General features: G+C 44.1%; 1 protein-coding gene across 1 annotated transcript; it reads left to right on the top strand.

Moving 5' to 3' along the window:
* The first annotated feature begins 5601 nt into the window (after positions 1–5601).
* Positions 5602–6120, top strand: LOC148091498 (transcription factor BTF3-like). Its single transcript, XM_087824235.1, has one exon. The coding sequence runs from the start codon at positions 5602–5604 to the stop codon at positions 6118–6120; it is 519 nt and encodes a 172-aa protein (XP_087680361.1).
* Positions 6121–23532: the final 17412 nt, after the last annotated feature.

Genomic DNA, 23532 nt, shown 5'->3' with positions numbered 1-23532 from the left:
AAGGGAATTTAACTTCCTTTTTAATGGTATGGGCTTTTTTGGAAGGTGGTGACAAAAAATAAACTTCAAATTTTTAAAAAATTTTATTTAAAAAATATTTTAAAAAAATTGAGTTTTAGATGCCCGGCCAGGCATGGCTCAGTAATTGAGCATCGGCCTAGGATCCAGGCGATCGGGGTTCGATTCCCGGTCAGGGCACATGCCCGGGTTGCGGGCTCCATCCCCAATTGGAGGCGTGCAAGAGGCAGCTGATCAATAACTCTCTCATCACTGATGTTTCTCTATCTCTCTCCCTTCCTCTCTCTGAAATCAATAAAGATATATTAAAAATAAAATAAAATTGAGTTTTAGAGAGAGTGGAAGGGACATGGAGAGAGAGAGTGGTGGGGGGAAATTTAGATAAGAGAGAAACATTAATGAGAGAGAAGCATTGATCAGCTGCCTCCCGCATCCCCCTACAGGGGGATCGAGGCCATAGCCTGGGCTTGTGCCCTGACAGGGAAGCGAACTGGTGACCTTTCGGTTCATGGGACAACGCTCAACCAACTGAGCCACACCAGCAGGGCAAAAAAATCACCTTTTCTAGTGTTGATTATCGAGGAAGCCCACAGAGTGTTATAGACGGAGTCCAGGTGCGCCGGCATCCTGCGGAAACCGCGTGCCACCCTGTGCTGCCCAGTAAACGAGGTCAGGTTCTCATGAGCACCGTGTCTTTACTAACCTGCGAAATAGTGGGCACAAGGATTTTTATCACTAAGTCTGTTCGCAGGGAGATTCAGCATGAAGGTCGTGCTGGGTTCAGTAAGTCATCGGCTTGAATCTTTGGCCGTACCTTACATTAGCAGCTGTTTCCACAGGTTTCTAATAATACCCTGTAAACCTGGGCCAGAGAAGACTGTGTTCCAGGTTGCGACCCTGCGGCCTTGTGATTGCGTCTGGTTTTGCCCGCTGCTCTCACTGCGGTGGATCCTCCAGCGTGGCTTCATGTGCCAGGCTGATCCTCAGGAGAGCTGAGGGCATCCACACCCACGGCGAGCAGAGCCTCTTCTAAGCACACGCACGACGCCCACGCGCGAGCGCCTCCACCGACCCGCTGCCAGAGCCGGCGCTTCTCAGCGATGCCCGCAAATGCTGCGGCCTTCAAGCCGCCGAGAGCCCGGCAGAGCGGACGAAACTTTGCATTTCCTTTTGTCCTCAAAATATTATTTTAGATCGATGCAGCAATATTTTATTCCTCCTTTATTTCATACCCTTTAGAGGGTTTCTAAACATAAAATCTGCTTTTTTGAAATCAGTGGTTGGAACCCAGCTTGGACTGTCCTGTTAAGCAGGCTGCTGACTGAGTTTCCGCGCAGCTCTTGGCCAGCGAGATCAGTTTATTCTGCAGCTGGCCCAGCACCTCGTGTTGCGGGCTGTTTTCAGGACGAGGCTCAAAGTGGAGTCTGTTCTTGAACAGTATCCCAGGAGGTGTGGTAACATTTGTTGGCTTGAAGTCTGATTTTTTAGAATATGCTTAAAAATTTTATCTAATGTTGAAAAACTGTAAACATTTATGGAACAAAGCCTAGAAAAATGAAAACTGTCAGTACCTTGAATTAAGAAGCAGAGAGGGACACAGGCTTCGCCCCACCCCAACTCAGGTGACAGGAGAGGGTTGCTCCAGAAGCTCCCCATGGGCAGGGAGCGGCCCTGACAGGAGGGGCCGGAGTCAGGCCCTGGGCCACTGGTCCGCGAAGCAGCACCAGGAGCGGGGGTGAAATTCTAGCCTTCTGGGCATCCTCTCTTTAACCAGAGAAACACCCTTGCAAAATAGAACAAAGGTCAGATGACCTCAATCAAGTCCCTAAAATGATCAGTCTGCTTCACGCACCTTAGCTTAGCCTCCTAATCTTATTGTGTCATGCAAACTGCAACTTTGTGCTTCTTTTTATTTTTAATTTCTAATAGAACTTAGTATAACATTCTGCACAATAATTCCGATGAATGGATTTACCTTTAACTTATTTTTGGTGAAAATTATTGGCCATGAGAGCATCTGTTCAGGTTTTGAAAGGGCTAGATTTTGACATACCCTTGATATATATTATATGTAGCCCATGTCAGTGATGAAGCCCAATAAGAAGGAATACTCATGAAGTTACCAGCAACCTGAAAGGTTGTCTTTGTGCTCTTCTCAGGTTCCACCTCTTTCTTCCATGAAACCTGACTTTTGTGTGTGTTCCTGTGCCTGTAAGTGTACATATGTATGGATCTCTGAACAATATGCTGTCTAGATTCTGCAGACACTGCATTTCTTTAGGAGCATGCAGCACAGTGGTTACAATTGTTTTGGAGTCAATCTGATCATATTGAACTCTCAGATGAACCATTTACTGGCTACGTGGACTTAAACACATTATTCACCCTCTCTGAAAATCAGTTTCTTCAGCTTCAAAGAGGGGTGATCTTCCCCACCTCATCTCCCTGAGCATTTAATGGGATAAGAAACATTAAAGACCTTGTATATTCCTGGCCCATGACTGACACTCACAAATGTTACCCCTCCCTGTCCTTCTGCCTTGGATTCCCTGGGAACTCCTGCAAAGCATGCTCACACTTCACCCTTCGCCACTGGCACCTTCTCCAGGTCATCAGGCCTTAAACCAACAGAAAACGAAAAAACCCACGGAATGAACAAGAGCGCCAGACTGTATTTACAGCTCTAAATCTTTCCACGCAAGGAAGACAAATGAGCCAGGCAGTGGACAGTTGGTGCCATTACCAGATCATTAATTAGCAGCTTGCTCAGCCTTGGCAGGAAATCGTTCATCATTCTCAGATGGGCAGGGAACTGCAGAACCGCCTAACTGCCTCCCTCAATCTGCTCCAGCGTGGCAGCTCTGCTGGTCCTTGCCAGAGCTTTCTCTCCCACGGTGCCTTATCAAGATAAACCACTTGGGAGGCTGCTGCCATGAGACCTGCTAAATGCAAGAGCCCTGAACTTGGAAGGGGGCTGGGGTCAAAGGCTTTCAGGGCTGGAGAGCAAGACTGAAAACCCAAAAAGATAAATGAAGACCTCTGGAACAAGAAGAGATGAGTAAACTATTTGCTTTGAGCATAGACACAATGTTCCAGAAAAATCAACTTCTGCTGCCAAAGTAGCCCTTTGGTGCTCACAGTGAACCTTACCAGGGCTCCCACGCGTGAGCTCTGTGTTGAGGGCTTGCATATGGGGTTTCACAGCAAACCAGTGAGGCATTACGAGGCCCAGAAAGCAATAGTTATTGTCCAAATTAAAATATCTAGCAAGAGTCTGATTTGGATTCCAAATCAACATCTGTCTGGTTTCAAAGCTCAGGCCTGCACTATGACACCATCCTGTGTCCTGCAGCAGGGTCACAGCTCATTTTGAACAGGACAGCCACTGGTTGACAGGTCTTAACCACTGATTGCCCACTGCCTTTAAACACCAGTAGGTTTCTTGTGCAGCTGTGTCTCTAATTTTGAGAAGCCCATTCATTTTCTCTGGCTGCAATGATTTCAGACTAGTTAAGGTTTACGAGCAATGACACATTTTTGTTAGAGGTGAGAAGGAAGTCCACATTTTCCCCTCTGCTGAGAAGGCAGAGACTGTCTCAACCAATTCCTTGAGGCAGGAGACTTTCAGCAAAAGACAGAGCTAAGAATTCTAACAGGAGTGGGAAGGGGGCTCAGCAGGAAGGAGCAAGGAAAGGTGTTTACATGAAATCTCCAATTTAATTCGATAAATGTAGGTCATAAGATGTCAAGAAAACAAGCAGAAAACATTACTTTGAGCCGTCAAGACTTGGCTGGACATAAAGGAGACTCTACAAGCCAAGATGAGTGGTCAGGTGAGTGGGGTTTCTGTCGTCTCAAGAGCAGCCCATGCAAATTGCAGCACCAGGCCTGGGGTGGGGGTTGGGGGAGGCATGGCCATCAAGGCCACAGTTGAGGTGTCTCCCCAGCAGGAGACCTGGGGTTGTTGGAGGGGCTGTTGGTTTTGCCAATCCAGTGTGCTTAGCGTGAGGGGCACATGACCAATATTTAGAAAATATGTTAAATAATCTTAATTTAAAAACTAAAGTTATTGTCACACTCCATATGTGATTCTTGTTCTCTGATAGAAGTAATCACACACTTGCTAATATCTGTGATGAGTGGATGTTTAGATCAGAGACACTGAAGTTAAGCATTAAGCTACAGCTTTTTTCTTGTTTCACTCATACCCCATCTCCTCCATCCCTGCTTTAATGTTCCACCCAAATTATCTGAAAGAAAATCCAGATATTATACAATTTTATGAATAAATGCTTAACTATGTATATCTAAGATAAATGGGTATTTTAAAATATAATCATTTTATCATTATCACACTAGGAATATGAAAAATAATTACTTAATATCACCTAATATCCAGTCAATGCTTAAATCCTCCTGCTTCTTTCTACAGTTAAAAAAGGAAATAAAACAATGTGCACTATATCTATACCTGTTTTTCCTCAACCAAAAATCTCCCCTCTCCCCCTGTTATATATTTGTTGAGTCATTTGTCCTGTAGAATTTTCCACATTCTGGAGTTGCCGACTCTGTGATGATGTTTTTCCTTTCTGCTTCATGTAAGTTGTTAATTAGATCTAAAGGCTTGATCAGAATTGGATTTTTTGCAAAACTATTGATCAGTTGGTGCTGTGTTTTCCATTGCGTCCACCAGGAGCACTGGAAGGCTGAGTCTCTCGTTTTGGGATGTGAAGATTCATCAGTGAGCTCAGGTGATGTCAGCTTGAACCATCCAGTAAGAAATTTCTCATCAATCTTTTACCCACTGGATTTGGAAGCTATTGACCATCATTGTCAGGTTTATTATTTTATTAGGATTGCAAAATGGTATTCTAGCACAATAATTCTGTCTATATTTATTAGCTGCAATTAATCCCAAAATAAGAACTTTAGGTCATCAATGAGGTGGTGTCCCCAAAAGGCAGTTTGTACAGGAAAGTCCAGATAAATGCTTTATTCTTACAGTTTTTAGAATAATACTAATTTGGTGTTCTAGCAATTTCCAATATGACAAATGCAGTTATCATTATAGACTCTTGCATTTTAACTTCTTTGATGTAGCGTAACTCGTTGCAAGCATTGTTCTTTTCGACGGTTACATTGTCCCACCCTTGGCCAATGAAAACTCAGATTGGCCCTTTGTACCTTTTGATGTTTCCTTGGTAGTTTTGGTTAGCCTCCTTGATTTCTGGTACAATGAGATAGTCTAGAATTATTTCACATATTTTCTGCTAAGAACTGGACGTTGAGGTTTATGTGCCAGGGGTGATTATTCCTACTTGGTTTTCATTGTTTCTAGATATTTTTGGTGGAAGTACATATTTCCCTGGAGCTGGAAAATATATGTCTTTTGATTTGAAAAAGAAAAATACATTGTGAGTTTATAACTTGCATTTCTAAGTCAAATCTAAGATTAGACCCTCTAGGTGCATCTTGCTTCCCCGTGTGTGCGCCTATTCTCAGCTGGTCTGCCCAAGGCCCCCTGAGCGCCAGCCCTAGTCTCCCGCGCACCCCGTTTCCTCTCCGACGAGATGAAAAACTCTCATGAACCAAGAGAAACTCGCCAAACTGCAGGCGCAAGTGCGCACTGGTGGGAAGGGAAGGGAGCCGCTCACAGGAGAAGCAGGTGGCTCACAGAACAGCCACAGCCGTGATAACGAACTTCAGTTCTCCTTAAAGAAGTTAGGGGTGACCAGTCTCTCTGGCGCTGAAGAGGTAAATATGCTCACAGACCAAGGAACAGTGCTCCCTTTACCAGCCCCCGCGGCAGGCAGCTCTGGCAGCGACGGCTTTCGCCAGGCAGGCCGCGCGGAGACAAGGCAGCGACGGAGATGCCACCGGCCTCAGAGCAGCGCGGGCGGCAGCCGGGCTCGGGCCAGGAGGCTGTGGCTGCCCCGCAGCCTGCGGGCGCCAAGCGCCCCTGCTGGACGGGGCGATCATGGTGAAGGCCCCGGCCTTGGCGAGAATTTTCAAGAGGTTTCCAAGAAGGAAGCAAACGGAGCCAAGGCAACTCCTAAAGAAGATGAGCTTGAAGTTAGTGGGAGCCGCTGTTTTGTATCATGACTGCTTTTCCACATTTCGTTTATGGATCCGAAAAATCTAGATCTCTAATATTTTTTAGCACAACCCCCCTGGACATTGCAGCTCTTTTCAGTTTTTGTTTATACAGAAATCATTCTTTGCAGCTAATTTAGCTGAAGAAGCCTGGGAATAAAGTTTGAAACAGGTTAATAATAATAAAAAAAGATTAGAGGGATTTTATTTAAGACATTTGACTTTATGTTAATTTTCTTTACTCTTATAGTAAAAGTTCTTGATTCCTATTAACACTGTGGGGTGCCTGTGTGTGTTTCTGTGTGTGTTTGTGTGTCATTTAAAAATAATAATATCAACAGCACTACTTATTATTAATATAATTCCAGTTTAATTTCTTTGCATTGTTTTTGTCTTTAAGATATATTCCAGCAGAGATGAGTAGTTTCATTACTGTGTTTTGAATTTACGTAAAACAGTTTTTCTGAATGCTGTTCTGGAAAACACCAACTTAGTATATAATTAGGTTAAATTCCTTTATTTTATTTTAATTGATAAAGAATTTTCCATTTTGAAGTCTGACCAGAGGACCTGGGTCTCGTGAAGGACGGGTTCTCCCACGGCCTCCCCACCCCTTCCCGGCCCGTTGGGGGCTTCCCGTGCTTCTGCTAATTGCTTATCACCAACACACAGTCCCTCGGTGTCTTTACGGGGAGCTCGCAGCTAAGCACATCTGTGGATTCAATTTCGAATGGCCAGGGCTCTGCTGTATGTGACCAGATATTTGTCAACAAACACCTCTCTCAGAGAGTGACAGATGTTCTTTGAAATGTGGGTTTGTAAGAATGAAGTTCCTGAGGAAGGTGATTCCTGACTCTGGGAGTCAGTTCAGCTGTTTCATACAAGCTATTTGAGTCCATTGTAAATGTTGAGATCTCCCCTGTCTTTCCTGCCATCGCGGCCGGGTCCTCTCGGTGCAGCCACAGGACCCCGGGGAGGAGGGCTGGTCCAGGACTCCCAGGTGCGTGTGCTGTTCTGCCAGCAGCAGGGCAACCAATGGGCAGAGGGGCACTGTCACTGCCCCCTCCCCTGGTGGGTTCCAGGGCACACTTGCTCCCTCATTCCCATTAGCCACCAGTGGGGCTTCCCTTACAAATGGCCCATAACGAGTGTAGGATCTGGGGCAGACAGGAAGGGGTCTTGGTTTTCTACTCTAGATCCCTGTCCCATGTGCCCCGTAAGCTGTGAGACGCAGATACACTGAATGTGAGGAAAACCCATGTTCACCTGACTCATTGGTGTCCCATGTTAGTTACCACTGTCGCTACGGCAGTTATGGTTTACCTGAGAGAGCTGGGAGGGGAGAGCAGCTGAGCGGAAAGGTGACAGACTGCGCCTTGTCGCGATCCCGCCCCTCCTCACGGGCCCCTCTTGCCTTTCCGCAGATAACCATGCTCTCCATTGCCCATTCTCTTTGCTCTGTCCTGTCCCCACCCTGGGGCAGTCGGCTCTAGAGAAAATCCACCTCTTCCCAAGGGAGGTTTCTCATGATAGTAGTTACTGATATTAATGTTATCAGTAATCAGAAGTCAATCTTTTTCATTATAATTCATTACCATTATTGTCAATGGTTGTGATATGTGATTACTATTTATATATAATAATTGTTATGTCATTATGCTGTGCAGGATTCGACAACCTTTTCACAGCCACTTAGTTTAATACGTGGCTCTTATTGTTCCTGAGAAAAGAGCAGGGTGAAGACACTCCTGTTGGTGGCTGCAGTGTCCTTGTGGCCATGGCCATGTCCGTTCCAAGTGCTACATGCCGACCAGGTTGTCCCAGCTATGACACTCAAAGGGGGGCCAGAGGGCTGGGATCCATGAAGTTAGTTTACAGGCACGCGGTCACAGGTGACAGGAAGGAATGCGTCCTCAGGAGTTCCACTGAGGAGGTGGCGTGACATCCGGGCTCCGAATGTGCACAAGCAGGTTCAGTTTGAGAAGAACGTCCCTGAGTGAGGCACCAGCTTTCACAAGCAGGCGGCTCGTTCAGGAAACGGGGAGTGGGAGGCCAGGCGCCACCAGGCTGTGGAGACGCTGGGGAGGTGGGGCGGGAGGTGGAAATGGGGCCGGGGGGAGGCTGGAGCTTCAGCCGTGGTCGCCAGGCTCGGCAAGCCTTGGGGCACAGGCGTGGGTATTCCGCGGTGGAAGCACGTGGTCGGGCAGTCAGTAGCAGCAGATGAAAGGTACGTCAGAGAGGTAAGAGGAGGACAGTTTAGGAGGCTGATTGATCAGGCCGATGGCAGAAGAGCCGAAAGGAGGCAGCTGGAGACAGGGAACGTAGAGGTGGAACCGTATGAAGTGGCGCTTAGCTGGCCGAGGGGATGGAGGGAGAAAGAGGCTCGGTTTCTGGCCTGTGGACCTGGGGTAGTGTAGGGTCTCTGTAGGGCCCGTGAAATGCAAAGTGCAGGTCTGGAGGAGGGGAGGAGGAGTTCAGATGGGGCAGGTTGTGTCCGATCCATCAGCAGAACTTGTGGGATGATGTCTGAAGTGAGAGCCCGCTCACTGCTGCTGAGGTGAAGGCAAAGCAACCACAGTCTGAAGGAAAATGACAGACCACGACAAAGGAAACAGGGAGCATGGGACCAGGTGGCTGGCTAAGACTGGGCACAAATGCAAACCAATAAACTGATGCCGAGGTTTCCTGGTCAACATGGGGGAAGACAGGCCACACCTACCACCTCTGTTAAATGCCTCTGGAGGTACACGGAAGCCAGTGGTGAGAAAGCCCAATTCTGTGTCATAGAGAGAGGTGGGCTGAGAAACGCAGACCCTGTGCCCCCTGCCAGCATGTGGAACACAGCCTCAAGGAGGCAGGGGAATTCTCTGCTTGCCCCAATGGCTGCCCAGAATCCCCGGTGGGACCAACTCAAAGAATCCAGAAGCCACCCCAAACCTCACGGTGATATGACAGGAGCACAGGAAGGTTGGGCCAGCACTCGTGCCTTGCGTGTTCTGCCACCTACAGCCCTGCCTCTGTTCTTCCATTTGGAGACAACACAGCCTATGACTCAGTGGGGCCAAGGGCCACATGAGGGGCACACAGGGTCTCTGATCTCAGAGACCTTTCAAAAGGGTTGACAAGTGATAAGCAGAGGTGAATTCCATATGTACCAATTACAAGCTGTGTGGCCTTTGGTAAGTCACTCAACCTCTCAGCTCAGTTTTCCCATCTCATGAGGATTAAGTGTAATAACGCATATGAAATTCCTAGCACGGTGTTTTGCATAGAGTAAGTACTCTGTGGCTGGCAGTGTGCTTATTGTTTTTATTCCTAAAGAGAGAAAGTTCGAGAAGCAAAGATAAGAGTGGTACATAATGTGATGGGTAGATTTTATTCACCACAGAGCCCTAAATTGTTGATAGATTGCATCTGACTCTCTAACCACTGAACCTGGCGGTCCACGGGGACATCATCACCTTACTGAGATCCAGGATGCGCTCTACCTGAGTTATTGCTCTGACTTGAAAGTTGAACTAGGGGCCTTTTTATCAGTTCTGAGAGTCCTGGGGTAGTGGTGCACTGAGCTCAAAGGGAAGGATGGGGCTGTGACCCAGGGCAAATCACATTCTGGGTCTGCCTGCAGACACCAGGCCTGGATGCAGTTCTTCCTTGTTTGAGCAACATTAAAAGGAAGGGTCCCTGGAATGATTCTGCAGCTCAAGGAAAAGAACTAGTTTTCTGGAGGACTTAGAGGAAGAGCAGACCTCAAGAAATGCAAAATCATTTGTAGGAAAGATAAGAATGTTTTAGAGAAAAGAGGAAAGAAGGCTTGCAACCTATGGAGTGAGAGCAAAAGGCCTCATGGGAAAGATGGCTTCTGGGGACGGTAAAACCCAACAGTTAAGGCCCCAAATGAGAGAGTTGAGGGCTTTGTTCACCTGCTTATAGTTGCCTTGATGGAGAGAGAAGTCCATTAAAATCAAACCCAGGGGCAAGGGTGTGCCTGCTCCTAACAAGGACAGCCTTGTCAGTGCCCCAAGAATTATAGAAATTGAATCACTTAGCACCGAGCCGAAACCTCCCGTTACCTCCATCTCCAATTCTAAGTCCATTTCTACCTCCTACACACGAGTGGAAACTCACCTGGAGAAAGGGGATGCTTAGAGATCTTGACTTTTCCGTTCTTACATCTTAGTCTGAGAGATTCTCATTGGAAGCCAACAGTGATGTTGCCGTGGAAATGAAGCCCTTTCATGAAGTCGCAAGGAAAGCATTCCACGGGCCCACCTACGGAAGGTTGTGGCTTAGTGATCAGATTTATTGAAGCTGAAGCAAACACAAAGGGCTGTCCCGGGTTCAGCTGCAGTGTCTCCTCTCTGTCCCACCGTGAAAGAAGTCCAGCCTTGTTTTCATCAGGCCCAGTGTCCAGCCATCTTGCACCTTTGGGTCAGTCCATGTCTCTGTCCCCATCCTAGCTCAGCTTCTGTTCCAGGCTCTGGTCTGCCTGGTGCTATGCCCAGGTTCGCACCTGAAACTTGCAACGGTCTGCTTTGGGCCGTTGCTAGGGCCACATGGCTGCTATGAAGAGAGAACTTGTGAACAAACAGAGAACATGTTACTGAGTGAGAGAGTGCGAGCGAGCGAGAGAGAACGCTCTTTGTTAAGCTTGAGTTATATTGTCTCTCACTTGGGAAGGACCAGGTGTCCTTTCAAACTAACGGTCAACTTCCTAAGCTTTCACGGGCTGGCGCTGGGGCCTCCCCCTAACCAATACATTTCCTAGATAGTTCAGGGTTCTGTGACCCTTATCCAATGAGATCCTTTTCCCAGATTAGACAACCCCCTTTATGGTTATCATCTTAGTTCCTATTGCGCATGCCTCAGAGTGGAAGCACTTCCCACTGCATCATCTTGGCCTTTCCTGGGCATGCACCCAGCATAGGGATTTCCCCTTTATTGTTTTATCCCTTCTCCTCAGTAATCTCCAGCGAATGGACCAGTGGTTCCCTGGGGAGAGTGTGAGCTGTAGCTTCCTAGTGAAGCAGGCCCAACATTGGATTCAGCTTCCCAGTTGATAGGCTCAATAATATCTGATTCCCTTTGCTTCCTTTCTTTATTAATATCTAGCTACCTAAGCTAACAGCCTCTGACAGACCTCTCCTAATATGTGTGGACCTCCTTTTGTAAGGCTAGGCAGGCAGAAAGAAACCACATACCTGGTTTCATTGGGAATCAGAACAATAGATTAATTCCAAGACAAAGGAGAAATCATTTAAAAATTTGGATTTGAATTCTCAATAAAATGTAAGTGTATTGTGAATTTATGAAGACCAACCCTTGAAAAGAAAACAATGGATTTAAGATAAAAGATAGCATTACCAAAAATGAAAATGACACAGAAGCAATGATGAACAGGTAAGGTGTTGCAGGAACTTGCATGAGCAAATAATTGGTTGTTAATTTCCACGTGGCTATTAAAGCATAACATAAAAGCCCTCCCACAGTAAAAGGAAATTGTACAGGTATAAAGCTGATGAACACAAAGATGAGAAGCGAAGTGAGATCCATGGATGTCCGTGCACTCATAGGGAATAATAGGGGAGCCACAAAGGATGTTGAGAAATTATGCACAGGGGTCACTTGGAAAGTTCAAAAGTGTTCCCAAATAGAACAAAAATAGAAATTAAGGACAGATGGTTAAGCCGACACAAGTTGGAAGCTCAAAAATACTTTTTAAAACAACTCTTTATGTCACAGAGAAATCAGAACTGCAATTACAGACTATTTAGAGAGTAATAATAACCTAGACTATGTGGCTGAAACTTAAGGAACACATAATTATTTTACTGAAACCGCTCCAGAAACTGCTGCAAGAGAAATAAAATTGCCAAGTCGCTTTAAAAGATAGTACATAAGCCTGATAACATAACATCATAAAGACAACATTTAAAAAATAAAACTGCAGAGTAAGCTTCAGGATTAATGTTCAGTGTTGTACAGATGTCAATTCTTTCCATTAATATGCAAACTTAGTGTAACTCTAGTCAGTATCCCAACGTTATTATTTTTCAGAACTTAGCCAAAAGATTCTAACGTTTATCTGTAAGCGAAACATGCAAAGGAAAGCCAAGAAAATTCTGGAAAAGAAGAGGGTAATTGTCTGGTAATTGCTGAATAGAATTTGTTGTATTAAAAAATGTAACAATGTTTCAATGATCAGAATAGCTTTTAACTCATCTCAGGGGAGACAGAGCAATGGGGAAGATAGAACGGAAACATACATCTAGAAACAGATGTATATATACAGGAAGATTTCTAAAACAGTGAAAGTGGTGTTTAAATCAGCGTAGCTAGTTTATTACTCAGTAAAATGTGTTAGCACAACTATGTACTTATTTGGCAAAATATTAAGAACAAAAATTTAGATTCTTACCAGATTAATTAAATATAAAAGAAATTTGGGAGCCTGGTGGGGCGTGGCTCAGCGGTTGAGCATTGACCTACCTAGGATCCAGGCGATCGGGGTTTGATTCCCGGTCAGGGCACATGCATGGGTTGTGGGCTCGATCCCTGGTCAGGGGCGTGAGGGAGGCAGCCGATCGGTGACTCTCATTGATGTTTCTCTCTCTCTCTCTTCCTCCCTCCCTCCCTCTCTTTTCCTCTCTCTGAAATCAATAAAGATATATTAAAAAAAAAGAAATCTGGGAGAATAATTCTGTAATCTTGGGATGGAAAAGGCTTCTTGAATCAAGATCTTAGAGTCAGAAACCTTATAAGAAAATTTGATAGAACTGACCTAAAATTAACAGTGCTGTTTGGGAATATAATGAACAGATTTCTGCATAGCCTGGGGGCTCCTGTGGCTGGGGTTGGAGTAGAGAAGCTTTTACAGAGAACACAGGAAGTGCCACAATAAAAAGCTTAGTGCCCAAAGGGAATCTAAGTTCTGGGAACTCCCAAAGTGAGTCTGCGAAAGCACCAAATTGAGAGGACGAGAGGAAGATGCTAATCTACACCCTGAGTGCAGAGAGAAGTTAGGAGCCTGAGGGATAGGTAAGAGCGGGTGGGGTGAGATAAGTAGGAAGGAGCAAAGAGGCCTCAGAACAGTTCACTTTTTTTAAAAAAAATTTATCTTTATTGTTGAGGGTATTACAGGTGTCCCATACCCCCCCCCATTGACCCTCTCCACTTCGTTCCCACCCCCTCCCCAGGCCTTCACCCCGTTATTGACTGTGTCCATGGGTTATCCATACATGAATATAACTTCTTTGGTTAATCTTGTCCCACCCTCTACCCCCCTTCTTTCTTGTGGCTTACTCGTAAGCCCCAGTCAGGGATTGGATAAAACTAAAGGACCAGGAAGAGGACGGTCACCCCCCCTGTGAAACAGGGGTTTCATTGCAAGGTTTTAACATATTCTGGGATATTCCTGAGGAGGGATGTTGGGTTGTGAGTGCTGCCTGTGACATGGGAGAACATATTCCTTCCCTGAGTCTTCCTGCTTGTGTGGCTAGAGCTGCACATGCTCCTTTGTTTGGCCATGGATTTATTTATGAACTATAAACTGCGATGCTCCATTAAGATTTTGGGGCATAAGTGTTGTGATAGTTTTATGTGCTAAGTTGACATGGCCCGGAGATTTGGTCACACATTACTCTACTGTGTCTGTGGGAGTGTTTCTGGAGAAGGCAGTGAAGCAGATTGCCCTCCCTTGTGTGTATGGGTCCCATCCAATCCGTTGAAGACCTGACTAAAAGACTGAGCAGGAGGGAACTCCTGTCTGACTCCTTTGAGCTGGGACATTTCTTACCTTGGCGTCCAGACTGGAACCACACTAGTGGCTCTCCGGGGTCTCCAGCCTGTTGACTGCAAATTTGGGGATTTCCCAGCTTCCGTAATTATGTGAGCCGATTCCTTAGGAAAAGGATTATATCTGTACATATATATCTTTTTTCTATATAACTTTTTTCCTCCAGGAGATCTAACTTACTTCCTTGAAGTTAGGTCTTCAAAATCAAAACCCTGGATTAACATCCTAAATTAGAAATCTGAGTGTCTTCAATGTCTTTAAAAGTGTAATCTCAAAAGCCAAGGAAAAATCTTCATATGAGGGAGGAAAAAATACCTACAACAGAGAGTACAAAATATATAATATTGCAATAAAATATTTCGCCACCTGTATGCTTGGTGCCCATCCGCTCATGCAGGGATGCTCTAGTCGCCCCTCTGAGCGCACAGGCCGGTAGCTGCATCTCCTCTTCACACATCTGCTGCTCCTACCCTTGAAAACCTGCAAATGTTCCCAAGTGTTTTGTTATTGGTTGACTTTATAGTCATTTCAGAATAATGTTTAATCGGCAAGAGGTTTTAAAACAACAGAAAACTCAAGGTTTGATGGATTTACCACCCCCTTCATTATGTAAAGTCTTCCAGTAAGGAGTCTGCTACGATTGGCTGCCAGTTTATTTAAGGTCCAATGAAAGATGAAAATAAACAAGTATTAATCCTGAGAACTTTTTGGTGGAATTATGAAAACAGTCTGTTATAAAACACATCCAGATGTCAGCCAGGATCCAGTCAATTAAAATAATAGCTTCAAGTAAAATCAACAAAGGTCGGCCAGTCAAGCCGAGGGGTAAAATCTCCGGAATACCCGGTTCAAAGGGGCAGGGGCGGGTGCTTTATGCTCCAGCCTCCCGTGTCCACAAAACACAGTTGTTTGAATGATTTATAAAAAAGAATTTATGGACTCTATGAATCAACATAACTTTGAAAAAGAGATTAACTTTGTCACAGCTTAGGGCAGGTTTACAGAAGACCAAAGCAAAAAAGAGTGTCATTTGAGAATGAGAAGAAACTTTAAAAGAACGAAATTAAAAACACACACACTTCCTCTATGTTTGACAATCATTAAATTTTTGTATCGGTAGAAAAATTTAATTAATAAATTAATTAATTTAATATATCTTTATTGATTTCAGAGAGAGGAAGGGAGAGGGAGAGAGCGATAGAAACATCAATGATGAGAGAGTCATTGATTGGCTGCCTCCTGCATGCTTTTGCTGGGGATCGAGGCCATAACCGGGGGATGTGCCCTGACAAGGATAGAACTGTGATCTCCTGGGTCATAGGTTGATGCTCAACCACTAAGCCACACAGGCTGGGCAAAAATTTTAATTTTATAAAGGCCTAAGAAAAAAAATTTTCTTATTGATACACTAACCCAATTTTTCAAAGATACATGTAAAGGTATTTATTGGAAAATTTAATATGAAAACCTCTGAACTAATCTAAATATCTATCTGTGGAATATTGGTTAAATAAATGATAGTACATTTCTAAATTGGAACAAAATGCAAATGTTGAAAAGGGCTGTAAATCTCTTTGTGAACTGCTAGGAAACCATTTCTAACATATATTAAGTATGAGAAAGCAAATAACACAGCATTAGAGCATTGAATATAGTATTATCCAGCCATCTTCTTATTAATTAATCTATCAATCTATGTTTCTCTGGCTATGAAGGGGAATTCTAGAAAGACAGCAATGTTTGTGTTACTAACTCTGGGAGTCCCGGGGTGGAGGACCTTTTTATTTTTGTGCTATACTTTTTCATATGGTTTGAATTATTTACTTTGAGCATGTATTGCTTTTATAAAAAAATTTTAAGAAGTTAGTTAAAAGGAGCCAGAGAGGGGGAGAGAAAGAAAGAATGAGAGATTTACCAAAATGGAAAGCTAACTAATGGGATGTTAACAACCTTGGATATTTTTTTTTGGTTGTTTTTTTGTGTGGAGGTGGCTGCAGACCTGAGACCCTCACCCCCACCCCACCAATGACTGGGCCAGAGAGTGGGCAGGCCAATCTGCCCACATTCCACTTATTCATTTGTAACCTAAATAAATCGCAGAGCTCCATGTGGCCCAGTCCAAATGTGTATCACCCTTAGAGAAACACAATCTGGTCCCCCGAAATAGAAATCGTTGCAATCATTGTATCTCCTAAGGACACCAAAAGCACTCCCAGCTCTGCCTCTGTGGCCAGCATCCTATCTTCCCCCTTTCTCCTTGCCTTTCACTTGCCTTCCAGCTGTCCTGAAACCTCTCCTCACGTCTCACTTTCAGTATTTCCCTAAGACCCTCTCCAGGGCCCTCAGTGCCGTCTTTCCTCCCCGCCACCCTGCTCTTCTTCCCACCCTGCTACCCACGTTGCTGCCCTGCAAGGAAGCCTTCACCATCTCCAAGCAAGTGCCCCGCCCCTGCTCTCTGATTCTCCCCATCACCTCGTATTCCTAGTGCACAGTCATGTCCAGAGGCTGAGGAGACATGCGGAAGGTGCTGAGCGACAAGCAAGCGATGCCAGAAATGGCCTTGGGAGAGGGGGAGAGTCACGCCCTGGGAATTCTGGTCCCCTCAGATTGCTCGTTCGTTCACTCGACAGGAATTTCCTGAGGTCCTGCTCTGTGTGCTTTGACCAGATGCTGTGTGGAGGTCAGAAATGTCCACTTCACAGTCTCTGTCCCCAGAGAGCTTCCCACCTGGTAGAAAGACGAGCTTGCACGCGAATTAGAAAATGACAGGCCTTGGCCAAGGATCGCCATGCTGTCCACACTAAGGGACCAGGCCTGGCTTCACAGGGGCAAGCTCTGAACACAGCTCTTGTTTACAGATATCTTCTGTGGCCTGGGTGGCCCCAGATGGCAGAACAAAGGCTTGAGTCTTGATGCCATGGGAAGGTTCAATACAAACGAAGATCATCTCTTTTATTTCTTTTTAAAAATTGAATTTATTGGGGTGACATTGGTGACAATCTGGTTCTTAAGAGGAAACAGAACACCTGTGAAAATGTTGACAATCTCTGAAAATGTTAAGAGTTAAAGAGTCACCACGAGAGAAGTAGTTTTGTTCGTTATGCTTCCTCCAGCGAATGCGTAATTGCTTACAAATAACACATGTTGTTGCATCGGTTCAGTTACTATTGAGGGTTCTGGCGGCCAATAGCATCTCATGTGCCTGATGCCAACTTTAGTTTGAAATTTAATTTTCTTTAAAAAGATGATGACTGATCATCTCTGTCCATGAAAAAACTTTGAAGCATTAAATTCTCTGTTACCTATAGAGAAGGCATATGAGCTATAGTTGGAAACCAACTGGCTGCCAAAGATCTTGAGCGTTCCAGATGGAACATGGCTCTGATGGCTCATTTATCCCAGAAACAACTTCTGCCCTTGTAGACCAGCTTGGCAGTGCCAATGCCCCTGCCCCCGCTCCCCCATGCCTGTGCCCCAGCAGAGAAAGACCCACACTCCAGAGTTTTTCTGCCAAGCAAAGCCACTGGTTGGTTGATTACCTGAAACATGGCCAGTCTATTGATCATTGTGGGTACATAAAGTCAAATTAAACATCTGATGGGATATTTCACATACTTAAGCACAGCACTTCCTAGAGCCAGAACATCCTCGGATCTGAGGGAACTTAGTGGTCATATTACTGGGGCTCAAAGCACAATACATGAGACTACAGTGCATTTTCCACCTCACTTGGCTTTTCCTGAGAAGCTCCTTATCACGATGACTAAGTCTGTGAAGATTAAAATCTTTTCTTATTGATATTCATATGACAATAGTCTTTAAAATTAAATATACAGCAAGAGAATTTTCATTGGCTAGGTGTGTGTGTGTGAATGTGGGAGTACTCATGCTTTCGTGTACGTGTCCGTGAATGGGGAGGAAGGATAAGAAATGAAAGGGAGTGAAATGAAAGGTTTGTTTTCTTTTGGAATTTAAGAAAAATACCCATAAAAAAGAATTTACAGTTTTTGCTCTTCCTCAGACTGACAGAAGAAGAAAAAAGAAAAGCAAAAGACCCTAAACTTCAAGCACTCAAGTCCCTGTGTTAAGGGGAGGGTTCAAATGTTGTCAGATCCTATATGGCTGCAGGACTCCTATAAGGCGGTGCAACGCTAACTCTAAGTAGGCTGGAAAGGGAAGGACGTGCACAGGAATTTTAGAGCAATCACTAAAAAATACTGCAATGAGGCATTGCTGAGAGGTCACTAGATGAACTCAAATGGAATGCCAAGCAAATAAACAGCAAGGAAAGTGGAGGGTAACGTATTTCAACCCTTGGGGACAACAAAGAAACATGCACAAACATGCACTGTCCTGGCTGACCGGAGTGGAGCTGCTCTGATCTGTCCCTGCGGAAGCTGATGGGGATGTGGCTGAGCAGCTCCGCTGGGCGGGGAAGCCCCATCCTGCTGGTGGAAACAGGGCTCCCGGACACCTCGAAGACGGGCTCAGACGGGGCCCAGAGTGGGCGGTGCGGGGCGGGGCGGCCGCCTGGCGCGGGCTCCTCCCTGAAGCGAGGCCTGTCCAAGAGGCCTCTGTGCAGAACCGGCTGCCGGGCTCTGTTTTTAAATTTGAGCCCAGTGAGCCACCAGGAGCCCTTCTTGATAAGTATCTTCTTTCTCACGTCAAACTATCCCAACTATGTTTAAGGAGGAAACACAAAAGAATGTGAGACACAGAGACTGTTACCCATGAATTCAGTATACTTACATTGGTAGGTACCTGAAAAAGATTTGAAAATAAAATTTCAAATGAACAAGGGAAAATAAAATCTTTGTATCATAATCCATGACCTTTCTTGTAAAAATAATATGGAAATATTTTAAAAATATGTAGATAAGTTCCATGTCCCATGAAATGAAATGTATATAATTATATTCATGCATTCACTTGTGTGTGTGTGTATCCTAGAGAAAAATTCACATATATACACAGTGTAATTTGTGCAAGTTGAAGGTGTACATATCTTCCGCCACAGCAATTGCTCTCCTTATGTATGTACCATACACACACAGACACAGATCCATACACACCAGGTAATGCTCCTACTAATGGTATCTGGTTGTGGCCATTTTCCCCCAACACCTTTGTCAATTCTAAGGTCTTGGTTTTATGTATCCATTTTCTTATTACTTTCTAATGTATTAATTTCTATCATTACCTTAATCTCCTTACTTTCTTTTTTAAATATATCTTTATTGATTTCAGAGAGAGGAAAGGAGAAGGAGAGAGAGAGAGGGAGAAACATCAATGATGAGAGAGTCACTGATTGAGCCCGCAACCCGGGCATGTGCCCTGACCGGGAATCGAACCCCGATCGCCTGGATCCTAGGTCGATGCTCAACCGCTGAGCCACGCCCGGTCGGGCAATCTCCTTACTTTCTTAATTGTTAGAAAAATTTTTTATGTGTTCTGGATACTTATTCTTTGTCATGTGTATTGTATGTATATTTTCCCAAGTTTTTACAGTATCTTTTGATTTTGATTATGATGATTTTGCAGAACTACTTATATTTTACATAGTTATTTTTGTCCATCTCTTTATTATTTATTAATTCTGTGCTTGTTTAGAAAGATTTTATATATTCCAATACCATAAAAATATATTTTCTTTTGGTATGTTTATAATTTCACTTATGTTTAAATATTTGCCAAAATAACAAATAAGTTTGACATCAGAATTTAGGTAGGAGACTCTGCCTTCTGCCCTCACCTCCCAATCTAGCTGTTTTTTATGACACCATATTCAAGAACTCATTTTCTCTTTCTCACTAAAATGGCACGTTTATAAAATTTAATACTTGCTTGCATTTTTTGATTGTCTGGTTCTATTTCTGTTTATTTCTGCACCTGAACTGCTGGATTTCAAAAACTGAAATATATTTTACATATAGCCTTATGTAAATCTAAGGTGTACCACATTAATTTGATATATTTATATCAAATATAAATATATCACTGCCATTGCAGTGATAATTATCACCTTTATCATGTTACAGAACTATCATTTTTTTTTTTTACTGGCTGAACTATGGGATTTTAATTCTTTTCTAGTTTTTAATATCTGGCAGGGCAAACATCATTACCTCCCCCTAACTATTTATTTTTCTAATAGTCTTGATATTAAACAATTTTTAACCAAGTCTCTCTTTTTTATTAAATTTATTGGGGTGACACTGGTTAATGAAATTATTCAGGTTTCAGGTGCACGATTCTACAACACATCATCTGTACACTGTGTGTGTTCACCACCGCAAGTCAAGTCTCTGCCCATTGCCATTTATGCCCCCTACACCCTCCTCTACCCCCCAGCCCCCTCCACCTGGCAATCACCATACTGTTACCTGCGTCCTGCCCATGGGTTTTTCCCTCAATCCCTCTGTGCCCCTCACCCAGCCCCCGACAGCTGTCAGTCTGCTCTCTATGAGTCTGTCTCTGTTTTGTTTGTTAGTTCATTTTAAACAAGTTTCTAAAAAGGAAAACATTTTATTGTTATTGTGATGGCATTAAGTTAATCATCACTGTACGACATATTCTGAGAGTTTCTCTCCCAGAAAAAAGCACATCTCATTTTCTTCAGTCTCCTTTCAGTCTTCTCTTATGTCTCTCAAGAGAGTGGGTGAGGCCTTTCTAAGCAAAACCAAAAAACACCCAGAAACTACAAGGGAAAAGACAAATGGATGCGAGTAAGTATGAATAAAAATAATATTCACCAAGGAAAAAAATGGCAGAAGTTAAAAGACAATTTCAAACTGGGAAGTTATTTGCCATACATGTCAGAAAAAGAACATGTCACTAATGTAAAGCCAGGGATTACAAATCCATCACCAAAGTAACACACTCGAGAAAATTGATGAAGAACATGCACAGGCAATCATCAGAAAAAGAAAAGACTGAAAACAACAAAATTGGTGGAGTATCGCTTATCAGCCCAGCAGAGAGTAATTGTCTCATTAGCCTGTGTGGCAGGACATGTGAAAGGGCCTCCCCTACCCTCTGGTGGGAGTGTGCATCTATGTGTTACTTTTGGAGAGCGACAGAGCAAACGAACAGAGCACAGATTCTTAGATCTTACAATTGCTTCTCTAAGAATTATCCAATAGACATGCTTCCATAAAAAAATACAGGGTCTTGAAACAGAATGATGGTCTGTAGGAGCCGAAATGTATTGTTAGAGTACAGAAAAGCTAGGTGCAGAAGAGTGGGCACTGGATACACTCTTTTGATATGAAAAGGATCTGAACACATACACAAAAGAACCCAGGGGTTCGCGATGCAAGGACATCCTTGGATACCCAACACTGTTAATGAAGATTATGTTGTGCAGGAGTTTGGGGGCCTGGTTTGTGAGGAAGATAAGCTTTTCATTTTTTAACCTTTATATAGTATTTGGATTTTTTCCGACACATACTTGTATTACTTCTCAATTAAAAAAAGATTAGATAAAAAATTAAGGATGAATCTGTGATACGGCTCATCAGTATCAGCAAACTGAAATAGTATAGGACACCTCTCTTAGAAATAAATTGTAATTTGCAGAGTTGGACAAGTTATGAGTTCCTAAGTTTTGCAAAAATTTGAATTCCATTCCATTATGGTTTTAAAGTTTGAGAGCAGGTGGTCTGAAACCCAGCTGCGAGGGGTACTGCATGCCTGGGATCACTTTCAATTAGAAAGAAAAGAGGGACTTAGGTTGATTAACCTGGGTGAGATTAACCTTTCTGAGAAGGCAAGACTGACCCGTTGTGGGGAGGGCAAGAGAGACAATAGCTTGGGGTGGTGTGTGGGGCGGGGGACTGGATTTTGCTGTGGGCAGATGAACCTTGCTCAGCGTCTGCTTCCTCTGACTCCAGCATCTTAGGGATATGCATTTTTAAACGATTTTCTGCACCTGAGTAATACTTTTGTTCCAACCCCATTTGTCTTAAGAATTTTAATTGTTTCCTCAGCTTTCGGTCTGACCAAGGTCGAAGTCAATTTCTTCTTTTGCCAGATCTTCCCAGAGTCCTGGCTGTAAAGTTTTCTGTGGGAGTCGTACAGCAATAGGCTGTCATCTGTTAACTGAACAATTGGTCACATGTCCTTTGTGAGTTCTGAGAGTGCTGAGAGCTTTTTAGAATAGTCTGGAGATAATGCGCTGGCCTTGTCTATGCTCACTTTTGAAAAAGCATATGTGAAGTAATTAGTTGTTGGCTCCATATTTTTGGAAGACATGAGTAACTTTTTCCCTGGAAAAATGCACGAAGCAGACACGTTTTACTCGGGCAGCCAGAGGAGCGGCCCAGAGGAACAGCCCGAGGTGTGTGGAAATAGAGGGAGGGTCTCAGGCAAGGACGGTGCCTCATCCGCCAAGGGGAAGGTGGTCGCAGGGCAGAATTAGAGAGGCAGGCGGCTGTGGGACGCTGGGAAATGACCCTTCATTTAACAGGCACAACTGGGTTAAAAACTCATGTGCAGAGCTCCCGGGACCTCTGCACTGTCGGGGAATTTTTTTTTTTTTTAAATTTATCTTTATTGTTGAAAGTATTACAAGTGTCCCATTTTCCTCCCCGATTGACCCCCTCCACCCCGCTTCCACCCCGGTCCCCAGGCCTTCACCCCATTATTGACTGTGTCCATGGGTTATGCAAATATGCATATAACTTCTTTGGTTAATCTCTTCCCACCCTCCACCCCCCTTCCCCCCTTCCTCTGAGATATGATCGTCTGTTGCATGTGTCAATGTCTCTGGATCTATTTAGTTCGTCAGATTCTTTTGTTCACTAGCTTCTTGTTAAAGAAGACCCTTCAACTTTTCCTGTAGTGCTGGTCTGGGGTGATGAACTCCTTTAGCTTTTTCTCATCTGGGAAGCTCTTTATCTGACCTTCAGTTCTAAATGATAGCTTTGCTGGGTAATCTTGGTTATAGGTCCTTGCTTTTCATCACTTTGAATATTTCTTGCTACTCCCTTCTGGCCTGCAAAGTTTCTGTTGAGAAATCAGCTGACAGTTGTATGGGTGCTCAGGGGATCTTGATACAAGAGCAATGGGATGTGTTCTAGTTCTTCCTCCTCGAAATCCCTCCCTTTGTAGGCAGGAATCTGGCTACCAGGTAAAAACCCTCCCCTCACCAGGCGTGTGTTAATTTGTAAACCACCCTCCCACAGTTTCCATTTCCTTACCAGTGAAATGTAAACATTTAGCACCAGCTTCATAAAATCTTGTGCCTGGCACATAGCAGTGTCTCAATAAATACAAGTTCTCTTTCTCCCTCACGGATTCCCTTTGTCCAAGTGTTTCCTATGAATCAGCTTAACATTCAAAGTCTTCTGTATTTGAACTGCTCAACTTATTGAACTGATGGGACCTCCTAACACTTCTGAATGCTAGGCCTTGACTTTAATAATATAAACAACTAACATTACTTTAGCAAGTCACTCCTTGCACAGGCTTCTAGGTCCTTTTATCATATGCACCCTGGGGTGAAGCTGGGCTAGGATTAATATGGTGTCCAATAGATGGGTGCAGAAATGAAGGCTGAGGCATAAGTGACAGGCAAGGTCACAGTGAGCGATGGGCACAGCTAAGCCTCAACAACATCCTCTGAT

Source organism: Miniopterus natalensis, chromosome 14, assembly GCF_054644295.1.
Source record: "Miniopterus natalensis isolate mMinNat1 chromosome 14, mMinNat1.hap1, whole genome shotgun sequence".
In the NCBI taxonomy this organism is placed as follows: domain Eukaryota; kingdom Metazoa; phylum Chordata; class Mammalia; order Chiroptera; family Miniopteridae; genus Miniopterus; species Miniopterus natalensis.
The sequence above is the reverse complement of the archived record's forward strand: the minus strand, read 5'-3'. Positions and strand labels throughout refer to the sequence as shown.

Excerpts from the sequence above, each read along its gene's own strand:
- LOC148091498 (XM_087824235.1), top strand. The coding sequence starts at position 5,602 with ATGAACCAAGAGAAACTCGCCAAACTGCAGGCGCAAGTGCGCACTGGT.